Genomic DNA, 17,375 nt, shown 5'->3' on the forward strand with positions numbered 1-17,375 from the left:
AAACTCGACCTTATCGCCCTCATTTGCGGATCACTCTCGCAAACTATCTAAGATCAAAGCATTGTTTCAATCAATACGTCAGGAAAAAATGGTGATCGGCTTCGCAGTACTTGGCCATTGAAATTTTAAACTAGCCCAGTTTCTTGGAATCGGCGCGTCTTTATGCTTCTACCGGTCCCCATCCTAGGTCAACGATATTTGTTGCGTCCAACCGCGGAGATAATCAGCGATTCGGGCTACAAGTATTTTTTCCATGAACAAAAAACATCGATTGACAGACAGCGACGAACGAAAAAAAATCGACTTCCATTCTTCATTCTAGTGTTCGTGCTGCGCCAATAAAAGAAACCGATACGAATATCCACTTTCTAAAAGATTTACTTTTGTCGATGGTCGTATACATCTTGAGTCGAGACGAATTGATTCGACTTACTTGAGTGTTTCTAAAGATATGAAAGGTAACCATCGCCCATGCCAAATCGTTAATTATTCTAATTAGCCTTAGGCCTTAGCCTAAGGCGGTAGGTAAAAGATTTACGTTATTTTTATATTTAACTACATATATATATTTTTTTTTTCTTTGTGCGTCTGTCACGTGAAAACTACTGAACGTATTGGTATTACACTGATCAATTAACTTCGAATCGTCCGTAGATGGTAAAAAGGTAGTTTTTTAAATTCCGTTGATTCTTCCCCCTTATTTGACCAGCGAAGCGGTCGGTGAACAGCTGGAATGTGTATATTTAAGAATACTGTATAAAAATCGTACTTAATAACTAAGTATTAATGTAGGGTATTTTTCAAATTCGTTTGTATTAATTTCTATTCGGTCTTTTATTCATTAAACGAGCGTGCGTTGTGTTTAAGGTACACGTGATAGAAATGAAACTAAATGCGAGATATTTTTATCTCCCTCTCAAACCATTCTCCATCCTTTTTGAGCTGGAATGGTATTATTCAAATTCAACTTTGATTTTCACTCTTAATGCGTCCAAAGGAGATTTGCTTCAAAAAACTAATTACAAATAAAGAGATAGACCAAGAATCGCTTAAAATAATCTCACAGACCAAAAATTAGCTTGATTGCATAATTTTATTTGAATATATCTTATACGATTTTCTACCAGCGCCGTGAGACGGACGTCATACATACATATCTACATAATGTATGTGTTCAGAGCCGTGGAAAATGACCTTAGTGAATTAATTCGATATTGCTCAATTGATATCTAAACTAGAACAATTTAGATAGTACAAATAACCAGATGCTCTTTTTGACTAAGAATCATAATTATTTATAGGACAATATAGCACTAAAAACAATACAATTATATTTATTTAACTTCGCCGTCTATCTTATAAGCCTGCAGATTCCCATGTCTTAGTTCTAAATCGAGTCGCGTCGTCAATCAACTCGTAGTATGAAAATTGATAGTGTTGACAGCAATTGTTCCTGAGTTCGAACTTTTTCCGACGGTTTCAGATTTTATACCGGATTATGAGAGAGGGGGAATATATAATGCGTGAACCTGTGTTTGCGCACACATTTCTGTGCTATAAACCTTACCCACGTTTAATACATATTTATCACTAAAAAGGCTTAAACGACGATTAAGATAAGTCCATCAATTTCGTTCCAATAAATATTAAGTTATATAACTTAAAGCAATTATGCAAATTAACGTTTATATAATCTCAAACTATTTTGTACCTTTAAATATATAACAGAACGAATAATAATGATGTTTTTTTATATATGTTCAAGAATAACCAAAACAAATAATTTACTAGTAAAAATGCAAGGGACAAAAACATTCAATTATTAAACAATATAAATGCATGAAATTGAATTAAACCATCTTTGAAGCACACAATCGAAGCGAAGTTCAAAGGCAACAAGTCAATTCTCTATGAGAAATAAAAAAAAATACGACGATTTCTCGTAACAACCCTCTGAAGGCTTCTAAGGATTAATTACGCGTTCCGAGTAGACCCGCCACCGGGCCGGGTTCTCGGTAAACTCGAATCGAAAAAGGAGCAAAAACTTCATGTTCTGAGAACAAGCGTACCTGCGCGCGCGCACCCATCCCACCTCGTTCCTACGTTTCGATCGGACGCACATTTTCCTAGTAGCGCACTTTGAATCTTTTTACCCGATTACGGCGAAAAAATAACGGTTATTATATATATTAATTACCTTAATCTATTATGATAATATTTCATGTTCATTTATTAATACTGAATAGTAATCTTTAATTCATTGTATTTTAAATGTTATCAGTGATTTTATAGTCATTAAACATATTTTAAAATATATATGTTAATACATATTATGATGAAATATTTAGAGGTTTGACTTCGCATATGACCACGAAATTATTTCCTTTCTTTATTACAAACATACTACTTATGTACTAGTATTCCACAAACAAGTTATATAGTAAACATGAATACATTAGAGTTCTAGACTGTATATTATTTATAGATTCTAGAGATAACACGCTTGTTAAAGACTCTGTCTCGCTTTAATTCATTTAAAATTCCAAACTGTAAATGAAATATCCACTTTCAAAAAACACGAGAGAGAAAATGTAAATAAATATCATTGTGCATTAAGGTCATTCGGGGACATATTTCAATGTCATTGGTACCTTTTTTTTTTTATTAAAAGTAATTTTTCGAAAAATATATAAAAACGAACTACGTAAGTAGAACATAAAAAACTTTTGATAATAAAGTACATAACCATTATCATATCTTATTTATATAAACTTTTCCCACGCATCGAGTATCTGTAGCATGAATGACGATAGTTCGTTGACCTAGTAAGTGAGCGGACATGCACATGGACCAATGAATAATTTTATTATTAAACTTTAGCGCAAATATGATAATCCTATTAATACTTACATATTATCATCGCACAAACAAATTCAAGACCTTAAATCCCAAAAGGAAGGAAAACAATCTTTTTTTATCTGTGGTAGGATATTTAAAATATAAATTTATAATAAAATGTGTTTTATTTTTTCTTAAACGTTTAAACATCTTCATTTACTTGAATAACTTTGAGCATTATCTAAAATAGCATGTAATTCAAAATAAAAGCCGTAATTAAAAGTGCAAGAGAAGAAAAAATCTATAAATACAAAGTTAAGCCTTTAATTTTAGTTTATTTGTTGCATGAATTCGTAGGTAGATACATATTTTAACATAAAGGCAAGTATTTCTTATCGAAACAGCAAGTTTTCAAGTACAGCGGTGAAACAAATTATTTTTAATTCTACTAATGAAGTATTTTAATGAATGATCGAACGTGTTGGCAGTTAAAAATGTTTACCGAGCGTAATTAAGAATGCGATAAATATTTACACGGTACAAACTACAGATAAAAAATAATGAAATAAAATATAAACTATATATACCCTAGACCAAATAATAAGAAATAAATAAAATAGCTTTGTTTAAACGAATAGACAATATTGATTTGTTTATTGATTTAACACATATTTCGACGTTAATCCATAAGTAGATATTTAAAATTTCGTAGAAGTTAAACAGAAGTGAAGGATTTTAACGGAATCAACTGTGGTTTATAACAATAATATCTATGAATTTGTAGAAAAATAAAAAATGTATACAAATATTGAATTTTATTTGTTTAAAACCTTAACTAATGCTTATATACTTTAGAAATGATTTTTTAGTAATATTAATACAGTATATAAATATAATTAAGCCGGTTTTGTCATTAATTTCGTCATTTGACGTCAGTTCGTACGTAATTCAATTACAAATGCTAAAAATCAATCGAATCCAATTTTACGCACAAGAAGCTTTAATAAAATTTTAAATATTTAATTCTATCTATTGCATAATACAAAAACATTGTATTAGAAACTTTATTTAATATACGATGTTCGTTTCGTTAAAGTTGGCTTACAAGATAAGTAGCACTCATAGTCGACCGATGTCGTTAACACTGTTTCGAGGAAACTTATGCCGCCTACATTATGCAAGTGCGGTCACCATAAAAGCATGGCGGTGTATAGTTATGACGAATACACAACGCTTTATTAGAATTTACGCCCATAAATGCTGAATAACAATGCATAAAAAGATATTTTTAATCATCGTTGCGATATAAGCCGACGTTTTTACATGTTAAGAGCCTCATTAAATATAGCGTCGGTTGTTAATCGAGTAAAGTAATTTGCTTTGTGTTTTTTATTTGATAAAATTCAAAGAGATAATGAGTTTTTATTAAGCATAATACCTATTTCTGTCACCTGTCAATTCGTAGAAAAAGATGTAAGTATTTATTACTTATTTCTCACCAGCAATGAATTATGAAGAAAAATAAAAAATATCTGGCACATTAATTTGCATTGTGCAATATTGTTAACAATGTGATCATTTAAATTTTTCATTTATAGATTATAAAATTTTAAAAATGTTAGTCACACCTTTACACTTTTATTTTATTTCAGAGCCGGTTATTTTTTTAGATGCAATGTAGTGCAGGCATTAATATATTATGTCAAACGCATCGCAATGAATAATGCTAATTATTAGCCGCAATAATTCTATAATTTGCTACTAAATTAAATACCGCAAACGCGATGACAATAAAAATATGAATATTAATTTTATTCCTAAAGATGAAATGTTGAGTGAAAATTTATGATAAATTACCCAGTATTCATTTCATTGTTACTCATCACTTCGGACGTAATCATTTTAATTGGGATGTTTGCATTATTAATATAAAAATTGCGTGTACTTTAGTAAGTTTTATTTACATTTATTTCCATGGTTCTTTGTTTATTTTATTATTTTTGAAATAAAAACTTTTCATAAATGATAACATTTACACAAAAATACGTACTTATAATATAATAATTGTATTGTGTCGTGTCTGTCTGTCTGTCGTCTGTATCTAATACAACTTATACTAAAATATCGATGACTAACGTGCTATCAAATGCGTGTATATTCAACAGAAATAATTTCCTTGACACAATTATTAGAGAAAATCTTCAGAGGCTATAACTTCTAAGAAACCAAAATTAGAACAAGGCATACTATAATAAAGGTTTAACAATAGAATGAGTCGAGGTGCTCTTAGAAACTTAAAAATAGCTGGTAAAAAACTCTATTGTCTCTGTTAGCGAAACAAATGCACGGTTCCCCGTATTCGTTTTACCTGCGTTCCCGGTAAAACAAGAACAATGTGCGATTGTTCGCGGTAACCGGTCTGCAGTGAGGAGGTAGCGGAGCGTGTAGGTGCGGTAATTATAACCGGATTCGAATATATTTACGATACTATTATTTAGACATTTTTATTATCTTAAATAACTACCTCGTAAGACTATTGGACATTTTATACGGCTGCAGATCCCGTGGCCCTGTTTTCGGACGGGTGACAAGTTATTTGGATTTTCTAACTATTTGGTTGGTTGTGTTCAATTACCGTGCTATCGGAATATGAGTGATGGAATACAGAATGAACATATATTTATCGATTTACGCAAACACTTGTTCACTTTAATGTCTGCGATGGGCGCATCCCACCAAAATCAGTCAAGATCATCATCGTACTATCTTATAGATCTATTAATGAAGGCGCGTCCTTCAAAAAAAAATACCAATAAGGTTTTAGTATATCATAAATTTATTTTATTATAAATCAATTAATTGAATGCTATTTTGTAACTGAATAGATCTATAAATAGTCCTTTTGACGGACAGCTAGTAAATGAATATTATGTGGTGCGTACGACCCTCATATATATGTTATTTAGAATTATTATAATCTATAAAATGAACAGGAATGCAGGTTTCTAAGTATTTAAACAAAGGAAAATCAAACAATAAAGTTAACTGTTTAATATGTTTATGAAGGACTGCCTTAACATTTTGTTTGTATGTAAATCGGTATTGTATGAATTGCTATTGTAATTATAATTGCAATTCCATAGAATACAATCACTTTTCACCTTCAATATAGAAGAAATTCCATTACAAAAATAGTCAAATGCCAATATTTATTAAGTTAATGTTCTGTTTTAGAGACAGGGAATTAAACTATTAAGGTAATGTACCTTGGATATAACAAAGGAAACTTTATATTTACTTAGCATCCGTTGGAAACAACTGGGAATGTTCTTCTCAATTAAACGCTGAGTCGTAACTAAATTATACATTAAACTAGTGCACATACTTGCTCTTAAATTATTGTTTACTGTGTATGAAATAACTTATTTAGCTTACACCAAAGGAGCCACTGTATCTATCTACATAGTTTTTATTATTAATATTGTTATTGGGTTCGATCTAAGATGTTTTTTCCCTTGTACCTCTTAATACATTGGCTTGCTCAAACGAAACCTAAGCACAGCAATAGCCTTAGAATACTGACGAGGTTCCTGGATTTCTACAAATCTTTACTAATAAGTATTATATATAGGATACGTGGTCTGTCACGTTAAAGTAAATATCATTGGCGCCAAACGCCATTTTAACTTCTAGTGTTTGACAGCATTATTTTTAGAAATAAGAGTCGAATTATTTCTTTCTGATTGAGAAAAATATCTACCAATATAAAAAACGACGAGTTAAAATAGTATTAAATTGGTAAAAATAATAAGGATATTAAATTGAATTTGATTAAAAAAATGGTTTCTTAGAATATATGAGGTATACTAACTAAACTGAAGCTGCGGCTTTACCCGCGCGAAATATATAAAATACAAACTTCCAGCCACCTTAGGGGTGTAGTTTCGCAAAATCCGTTCTTAGCGGATGCCTACCCTATAACGAACCCTATAACGAACCTACCTGCCAAATGTTAAGTTTGTAGGTGTTATAGTTTATGAGATTGAGTGATTAACCCATGAGTGGTATTACGCTTTTATATATTAAAATATAGATTATGATAATACCTAAGATATCATTATAACGTAACATTCGTAACAGGCGTGACACGTTACGTCGTCTGCTAAAGATGTGCGTTACCTGTTTGTTTCAAATATAGAAGAAGTGAAGATGTCAGACGATAATATCGATATTAGTTAAAAATAGACGTCGCGACCAGACTTGTAACGAAACACTCAAATATATTTGTTGAACTACCGACGACCGAATGAATCACGTGGATCTTGCGGCTTGACGCTCAACTTGCTGTACTGTGTAAACGGACGATCATACATTTTTTTTACATGTTACATTACGTTCAAATTATACAGGTCGAACCCCAGCTTAACAGTCTGTTTATTTATTCTCTTGGATTACTAGGATTAATATAATACCAGTGGTTTGATAAGGTTTATTAAAATAGGGTTGGGCATCCGAAGGTGCACATTGTGTTTAAGTTAGTCTATTGCAAAGTCTGTATAAGAAATTGAGAACGTCACATTGATTTTATTAGGAATTCAATCGATGTTATGATTATTAACTATGACTCTATGATAATAAAATGTTTTGTGCAATATTTATATCAATTAGACAAATATTAAAAATTGGTAACTTTTAAGACAAAGCTCAAATAGTGTAGAGTTAAAAAAAGCTAGGCTAAAAATTTGCTTCCTGTTATTTATGTTGGAGAAAGTGATTTCTGTATATTACATGTACCCGACTAAATTATGTTCGTACGAAACGAAACGTGAGGTTCTATGGAACGGTATTTAAATATCTCATGTATATTTTAAGGTCCCCTTTAACAGAATAAGTCGATCGATGTACACCCTTACATATAGGTAATTTACTTAAAAGTGTGACATTTTATTTAGAATTAAATCATATTTAAAATGTATAAATGAAAGTGTAATTAAATTTACGTAGATAACATTCACGCATTGCACATGCACACAATTTAATTTGAACTAACGATTAGCAAATAAGTTATTAAACTAATCAACTAACTATTCTCAAATTCACAATCAACAATAGTTTTAAAAATTAATTACTCTTATACATTTTTTCAAATACATTGTTTAATCTAAGAGAAGAAATAATTAGTGTTATAAGATATTATGTTTTATCGTAGAAGATAAGTCATGTATTCTACTATCAATATTTTTGATTAAGTGGGCAGTTTGAAAAGGAAATAATCAATCAATATTTTTTATTTAACTTAAAATTGGCTACTCGAATACGATATCGATTACATATCGATATCGTATCAACATAACCGTGCATCGTTACGTCATTCTAACAAGATTAAAAAAGAAACATTGCGTAAAAATTTGCTACTTAACTGTTTATTGACTTCGCAATGCTAAGATTTATCATTTACGCATGTGTTAGTCCAATAGAAATATTGTTTACATATGACGAAAGGAAATACGCTTAGATCAAACATGATAAAATTACGTCGTCATAATACAGTTACTAAGGATTTCGCAAGTGAATTTTATATCAAAATTAAAATAGTCGTTAGACAATACGAAAGTCGAGGATCCAGGTATTGTATCAATTTTTGTTTTTGTCATAATAAGTTTATCACGGCACAATAGTATTATAAAACCTTTGATTAGTATAAAACTTTATTTCTAGGTTTTTTTTACTCAATTGTGCTATAAACGTAATTTTTGAAAAATATCCAATTGGTTCTATATTTTTGACTTAAGAGTTAGATTACACCCTCAATTGATAGAAAAATTGAGTAATTTAGTGCCTAGTTATCATTTTTATCGAAACCAAGGCCAATTGCACAAAAGCATTAAATTACTAGTGGTAATTGAAAATATGGTTTTAATGTAAAATATATTTTTATGCATTTGATATGTGAATGGTATTTTAAAAATGCGGTAACTATTACTATATTACATAACAAAATTATTGGGAATTAAATATATTTGATTACACAATACGAACGAATATAATATTGTATTTTGATGCAATTGATATTTAATAAAAAATTCAAATTTCTTAGCGTGTCCACAATGTCTAATAATATAGCAAGTATCAAATTTAACTTATTTAAACAATATTCTTTATTATAATCAATATTAACAATTTAATAACTGAAAACAAAACTAAAACTAAAATTTTACATTGCATTTAGATTTCATTTAATAACATTATTAAATAAAAATATATTAACACTTCAAATGAAAATAAAAATCTTGTTAGCACGGAACAGGATTTTTCATCGAATAGTATAATATCTCGTCAAGGTGAGCAAGTGTTAATCTGTTGAAAGTCGGCTTGTATGTGTGAAGTGAATTTACTTTCGAAACTTCGTGCGAACGTTAAATTATTATGGTTCTGTAGTAATCGAAAATACGACCACTGTTACGAGAAATATGTGGAACCGGGACAGCAAAGTTTGTAATGTAGATGACCTGGAGACCTTTACGATATCACTTGGCGCCACATACAAGTTGAGTGTATTCGTGTTCTTATTTAAATCAGTGATGACTTTCATCTGACACAATGCAGACTATATTATTTATTTAATAATAACGAGTGCAATCATAATATAAATTATATTCTCACCTGGTAGTTTGACCACCATTGGAGGTGCGATCGGGTGATTGGGATCCAATGTAAACGTCTTATGTAGCAACAGAACACGGAAACACACAGTTCACTTATAATTACTGATATTTCCTCAAATCCACTTTATTGCCGTTCGCTTCTCGGTAAACTCTTTATAAGCTGTTTCGTGGAAGCGAAATGCACTGGAGAAATTAATTTGCAGAAATCGACGACGTTGGCGGCCGTTCGTCCGCGTGCCGTCGCAGAAACCTCTTCTAAGAACGTGCACATTCAATTTCACTCGATGCCGGTGTATTTATCACAGATACAGATATCGCGACGGGAGGTGAAAGTTCGACGTTACGGGCCGTCGCGGCGTAGTTCCTCTGTCGTGCACGAAAGTCGACTGGTGGTAGCGCGCCGCTCACACGAAGCGGAGGTAAACACACGGCAGCGGGCAGCGGCGCACGCGGAGCGACATCGCGCCGCTCGCTCGCTCTCTACGTAACTCGGCACGCCCGCACTTCCCAGAATTACCAACCTTGGCGCTTCTAAGAAATAACTCAAGGCATTGTCATTAATTTATATAAAATATATTCTTTACAGCACGTCAGCCGGCACGCAGCTGGCGTGGCGACTGTTACTTCGTTACGAAATATTTCGACCTCCAGATAGATTAGCTGACATAATTGTGTCTATCTATCATTGTATAGCCCCCGCCCTCTATTCCCTTCTGACATGGAAGTAATAAACGCCGGCCAGTTCATTCACTCATGGTCTATTTTGTGTCGTTGGGTGCGCTGTAGACAGAAAACAACTAGGTACCTATGTATAACTATACTCTATTCCAATGGGAAAGAACCAAAACAAACCGTACGGTTTTCAATATCACGAGTGTTTTGTTGATAAGTCCTCTTTATGATTGACTACGAACAGTTCTTGATTAATATATCTTCACTTTTAATATAACAATATTTCACTTAACTACGTACATCCACTTAAATTTGACTTTCAAAGTAACGAAAACAGTTTTGCCGACATTCAAAACGCCATTTTTCGATGAACGAACAATTAAAATGGAGGCCTCACTAAGGATGTTCGCTAACCGAATGGAGAATGAATAAATTTATACAGATAAAAAATATATTATTTTAGTTTTAACATACAGTTTAGATTTTTTTAGATTTTTAAATATATATTTATTTAATTGGTTATAATATGGATTATAATATAATATAGAGTTACATATTGTTCGATAAAAATGTTATTATTTTATATAGTAAGGTATAGACAAAAAATTTAAAAGAATTAATTCATTTTACAGAAATAAAAAATCTTAAAATATAGATCAGTTTTATACAAAGCAAAACTTAATTTATAGTTTTGAAAATAATACAAAAGTAAGATATTATTCGGAATTATCAAAAGTTTTTTTCTTACGACCTGGCTTTGTTTAAGCGAACTGTAATTGTAACCGATTTAGTATTTACCTTTCGATTTTGCCTACTGACTTGTGATTTGCCATCAACACGGCCTACCCTGATTGAACATTACTTTTTCGGTTTGAAGATTAAGATAAGATGTTATTTTTAATTACATTTTGTTTTTTTTTTCAAAAAATTTAATGCTTATTTCAAGGTCAAAGTCGTTTTAGATATAAGATAAAGTAAGAATTTCTTTGAAAGATATATAAAATTTTATTTATTCAAAACCTTAGTATTATACAATACGTCATATGTCTTGAAAATGCTACTTCATTATTGAAACATACAATGTTTCTTTTTATTAATGATGGAATAAATGAAATTATGAGTGTGTTTCTATGACTTATCACTGAAAATAAGTTACTTAACTACCTCTTTATAAGTTAATAAGGCTATTTGCGAAATACCACGATCCAAATAGAAACTAACGATCTAATTTTTATTTAAGCCTAAAAATGCAGCTATCTAAAAATTTGAATATGTACCTTTCTTGCAATTTATATAAAATTTATTTAAAAAATTACGTAAAACCAATAAAATATATCGTTCCTTGGCATTCTTTACCCCTTCAATCAATAATTTTCTGTGTAGTGTAACTAAAATGTCATGTCAATTCAAGATCAAAGTTGTTTATTTAACTTTTCTCCTATTCCCATTGGAATAAAGTATACAGTCGTATTAATGGATTAAGCTTTCTGAGGCGTCCTTTCAAACAGAAATCCTAAAGTTATTATCATCTAGCATTTTTTACGATATGTTATAACAGTTACCTTGGATATGTTTCAATTCATTTATTTTTAAGTATAATTTACTGAAAATACTTTACCAACAAGTCTCTAAATACTAACTCTATTACTTATATATTAAAAAGTTAATTTATGAATCCTATATTAAATAAAGGGTTAATAAATTAAAAGCCGCGTCTATTTAAACGACTTTTTAACGACGATTTCTTAACAACTGCAATTAATGAAAGTGATATAGGTACATAGTACAGATCAATAATGCTTAATATTTACATTGAAATTTTAAAAAGATCTGTTCATGGTTACACTTGTTTATTTTTATTTAAAAAGCGATTAATGCTCCGTTGACCGAAAGCCTTATTACCCTTCTGTAAAATCTGTTCATCGAATATTTTCTTTGCCGTTGCCTGCTGTCTAGAAAAAACAGCTACTATTGAAAAATTTTTATATTCTATTTATTTACTTGTATTTGAGTGCACTCAAATATTTAATAAAGGTTTGCAAACCAAGTTCAAATTAATATAAGGTATCAAGTTCAAGAAACCTATAAAGACACTTACTTTATAAAACAAGCTCCTTACTAAATGCAATAAAAATGTAGAACGAAAGTAATGCTTTATATCGATTCAGTTAATATTTAACCCTTGCTTGCTCAAGGTATCGTTTTCGCCCTATTAAAGTAAAGTAACATTTTCAGAACTGAACACTATAAATAAAATTGATAACAAAAAACGAAACGTATTTAAGATTATGATTTTTTTGTAAAAATAAAAGATTAGATCAGTCAAAGAAAAAAAAATCGAATCTTTCAATAAATTCATATTATAATAAGTATGAAAAATTCAAATTGTTCTTGTATTACTTTAAATAAAACCGCAACATTAGTATCTAAGTGTATAAAATCTGATTTATCTGTTATAGGTTTACTCGTAGACTTATAAATCGCTGTCCTATTTCTAACTCGAAGAACCTATGTAAATGCGATTCGGTCACGCACTTTACAAGATTTATTTACGAGGGTGAATATTAAAATGCCGATTTTCTTGCAGGAAGTCATATATATAAAATAAAATGATTTTTTTTTTATGTGTTATGATTATGATTGTGACTTCGACGGAAATAGAACTGATCCAAGTTACAATTAAAAGAAAACCTTGAATGTCAAATCTTTAAATGTATACGATTTTTTTTTCAAATCAATTGAGGCATCGAATCATATATGCTTTATTAGTTGTGTCCCGCGGTTCCACGGCTTCTGCTTGTAAAAAGTAACTTACATATCTCCTTGAAGCTTGCTTCTTACATTTCATAAAATTCGATTCAGTCGTTTAGCCGTGTCAGACAGACAGAGTTACTTTCACATAACATTAGTTTAGGTAAGGCCACTCACTTGAAAATCAATGATATAGCTATGTAGATTTATTTATGTTTGTTTTAAACTAATTGTGTCCATAGATAGATATTTTGCTTAATACTTTATCCAGTACGTATTTATCGACAAATAACATTATTTTCGTTTACTCCATTATAAACGATTGATTGTTAGAATTTTTTTTAATGGCATTTAATGTATGCTACATCTAAATACTATATAACAGGTGCAAAAATTATATTTAACTAATAGGAATTCGATGTTATTTTAAATATTTTTTAGAAAAATGTTATATTTAATAAAATTCTCAGTTTTTCTTTTAGTTTCGCTCAGAGTACAGGTGACACCAACAATCGTCTCTTGCACGTGTTATTCTTCAAACGTGACAACAATATTAAGGAACAATACGCTAGGATAAAAGCTCGCAGATAAAGGCTCTTTGGGACAACTATTGTTGAGAAATATATATGTAGTTGTAGGCTTACACGAGCGAACGAGTCATTTGTTGTGTGTGGGACAAATCTTGTGTCATACTTCAGCTGCACAATACTCTTTATGTATTTATTATATATTATAGTATTATATAAAATTGCAATTATTGGAATGTATAAAAAATATATTTCTATCTTGATCAATCTATTTTGAGGATTCACCAGGGTTTCACATGGGAGTGCCAAATGCCAAAAGAAACATGTTAATTATATCACAAAAATATTTGATAGAGTTAAGATAGATTTGATTCAATTTAAATAATTAAATTTGTAACCAGCCAGATTTGTAAATTGAAGATATGTCTAGATCTATTATCAAACTTAATTTCCTCAAAAATCGGTAATCGATTATAACATATGTTTATAATCGAGTGAGCCACGAAATAGATTTAATCGATATTTTTGTGTTAAAAAAATAACACAGGAGATATTAACCTGGTCAACAGGTTTTATAATTATTTAACTTTTTATGTATAAAGCGAAAAAAACAAATTTTTGAATCTTAATTTTTTACTTTCTAAACTGTTATCTCAACAACGACCGATGTTGTGACCATTTTTTATCCTTTACTTTACTAGAAATAATGGCTTATTTTCGAAGCGATTTTAAGCAATACAGCATTAATCCTTATCTAAATAAGTACCTTAAATACATTGTGCTTTTAATATAGATCAACATAACTCTTTACAACATGTAATTTAAATGGGACATAGCGGTTTGTATTATCTAATGACTGAAAAACTGAACGTTGTAAGACATTCTGTAGTATATTTAGTATTGCACCCGTGTGAAGCCGAAACGGGTCGCTAGTATTATATTAAACGTTCAAAGACTTACGTATTTGTTTTGATAGTACATTTTTTTTCAGCTAGCTAGGTTTAGAATCATTTAAAAAAAAATTTAAAGTTCACTTCCTATCTACGCGAAGCTTATATCGAATTGAAAGAGCATTGAATAATAAATTTAATATAAAATAAATTGGCCTTTGATAAATACTATTAAATTCGTTAAATCAATAAATATATTTAAAATAAAACGAACAAAAAAAGTGTTTCCTATGTTCTTGTTGTAATTATGAGTTTAAAACTACAATTTTTTATCTTTACTTAAATCATAACACCCTCGCATATGTTTAGATTTTTAGCATCCGTCCCATTGAGGAAAATCCGGTTGCGGAGTTATTTTCGTAAATACAATTTGGCTTTGTCATACAAATTCTACAATTAATAAGAAGGACGAAAATACTTAAAAAGGATTGAACTGAATCAGTAATCTTATTCAATTCAATTTCGAACGAAACCTACACTTGCAACAAATGTACTAGTGTAGGAGTTGATCTGTAGGTGAAGTCATAATCAGATTACCACGTATTTCACACCAATACAACGGCTAGTTATAAAAATATAAATAATATTGATACAAAAGTGGCAAGATGTAGCATCGCCAAAATTCGTAAAACCGATCACATCCAAATTAAGTGCGTCTTCAAAATCATCAACCTGTATCTATTTATTATGCGAAAATGATCTTTATACAAACGTAATAATTTGTGATGCCGTATAACCAAATACATTCCCCAAATTGACAATTAATTCTTTTTTTTAATTTCCATGCTACATTTAAACTGTGTTGTACTATACTTAATAAAACCAATTAGTTAATAGATTTCGATAAATGTATAAATTAACCAATTAATTTGTATAATTTGTGCTACATTCCATCACTCTGCTGTAGTCAGGGTTTGTAAATTCACTTACGTCAGAATTTCTAAAATATCGCAATGAACATCGCTACAGGTAATGAGATAGATTATAAAAAATCAGTGGTTAACGGGATTTGAAACCGCTTAATCTTTGATTATGATTCTTATTCTATCATATATGATCTATCTTAGCGTACCAAGACTAGTATTTACCCAATATTGAAATTGGTTGGTTTTTTTAATGTATTAATTAAAAAAATTGTTTATATCAGCGAAAATGTTTGTCTGAATTGTTCGGACTGTTCATTGTTACCGACTAGAACATCATACATACCTATTAGTCTACAAGTGACAACATGTCCGCAAGTTACGTACTTGTATAATATATTTTACCATTTAAATCTCTTATAAATTGCGGATTTTCATAGAATCAAACACCTTTCCATAACCTGAAACTCCTTTTAGTTCTTGCGTTTATACAAATTTATATAGTTATAGTTAGTATTCTTGTGTAAATAATGTTTACATTGGATATACGAGTAAATAACATTTTTGTTTAACTTTACGAACAGAGTGTGGCTAATGAGCTTTCATGTTTGGAACGATTCGTGAGAATTCCACTGAAAGTTTGAAACTAAAGTAATTCCTAACGCTTCTGAATTGACTGTGATATAAATATAGCTGCATAATATTAGATTTTACGTGTTTGTATCTAGCAGGGTTAACTTCACTACAAACATATTTATTTGTCTGCCTATACCTAAGTACTTTTTAAATGTGATTTTCGTATCACAGTATCACTAAAATATAATGGCTCAACATACAACAGACAAAGACCTTACATAAAAATAAAAATATACCTTTTTGTTTCTTGGATGGTTAAATTCAGATATGTATAAGATGCTCGAAGGAGATTGGTATCTGGTAGGTAAGGTAGGATAAATTTTGATAAATGAAAATTATTTTGCTAAAGAAAAAAAAAATTCAAACGGAATTTTAAAATAAAACGCTACCGTATTATACCACTAGCAGATTGGCCACACTTAAAAAAATATGTATTTCAAATTTAGAAATCATTTAAAAATAGATTTCTATTTGGATTTGTGCTTTGTATTAATGTTAAGAAACATCTAAGGTTGCATCTTAGTTTAATAGACTATCCATTTGACTCGAAGTATTACAAAATGATTTGATACATTTCAACGGAAATCGGCTTAGTCATACCTTTGTGCATCGTATTTTCAATCATAAAATGAAAAGACTTACACGTAATAGTCACAGCAATACATTTGCATATTATGTATGCACACAAACGAAATATCGTTAGTATAACCAGGATCGTATTATTCATTGGGTAATGTAGGCTACTGCCTAGGGGCAGACCAAAATTAGGAAATATTTGATGCCAATTATTTCTCCTATTTGAACAAGGTAATTGAATACCTTCGTAACATACTACTAAAAACATCGTAATTATGAATAAGATTGCATTGTACTAGAAAAAAAAAATTTTAGGAAGTTAGAAAAAAGTAAAGGACTTCCGAGTAGGGGCCACGATATGGTTAATATATGGCCCTGAGTATAACTATAAAGTCGAAACGATGTAATATATCTTTATTGTAGGAAACTTATTTTAATACTGCGAAGACAAAACACGTCGCGATTGAGTAATTACAATTATAATTAAATTGCACAATAGATTCGAATCAACAATGGGTTCATCTCCAGGACAATAACCAATAACAAATAGCTTCACAATGATCAATAGGAGATAATAATCTTCGTCGAACGACGCGTGTGACATGCGCCTCACTTCTCCGAATATGCCTCCATACTTGTTGTACAATTGTGAAAAAAAGTGGACCTAGACAAAAATATTATTAATATTATAATACTGATCGTCGTCTGAACAGTTCAACGCTATTAGCGTCTGCTACATATTATAGCATAATTTTTTTTTAATTTTTCGTTATTGATAAAAATGTATATGCTTCACATAAAACGTAGTTTATAAAATATCTGTCTTCATCAGCCTCAATTTTGGTATAATCCATTTGAAACAATATAAATATTTTAAATGACATACATTTTGAAATA

The 17,375-nt window shown here is 30.2% G+C and overlaps 1 protein-coding gene across 1 annotated transcript in view; it reads right to left on the bottom strand.

Moving 5' to 3' along the window:
- LOC113396949 (suppressor of cytokine signaling 2-like) overlaps window positions 1-9,953 on the bottom strand; it is a 32,676-nt gene extending 22,723 nt beyond the window's left edge. Inside the window, exon 1 of the mRNA XM_026635040.2 lies at window positions 9,502-9,953. Coding sequence (XP_026490825.1) covers window positions 9,502-9,520 — 19 coding nt within the window. The 5' untranslated portion in view covers window positions 9,521-9,953. The remainder of the gene's footprint in view (window positions 1-9,501) is intronic.
- Window positions 9,954-17,375: the final 7,422 nt, after the last annotated feature.

This window comes from Vanessa tameamea, chromosome 9 (genome assembly GCF_037043105.1).
Source record: "Vanessa tameamea isolate UH-Manoa-2023 chromosome 9, ilVanTame1 primary haplotype, whole genome shotgun sequence".
Classification (NCBI taxonomy): Eukaryota; Metazoa; Arthropoda; class Insecta; order Lepidoptera; family Nymphalidae; genus Vanessa; species Vanessa tameamea.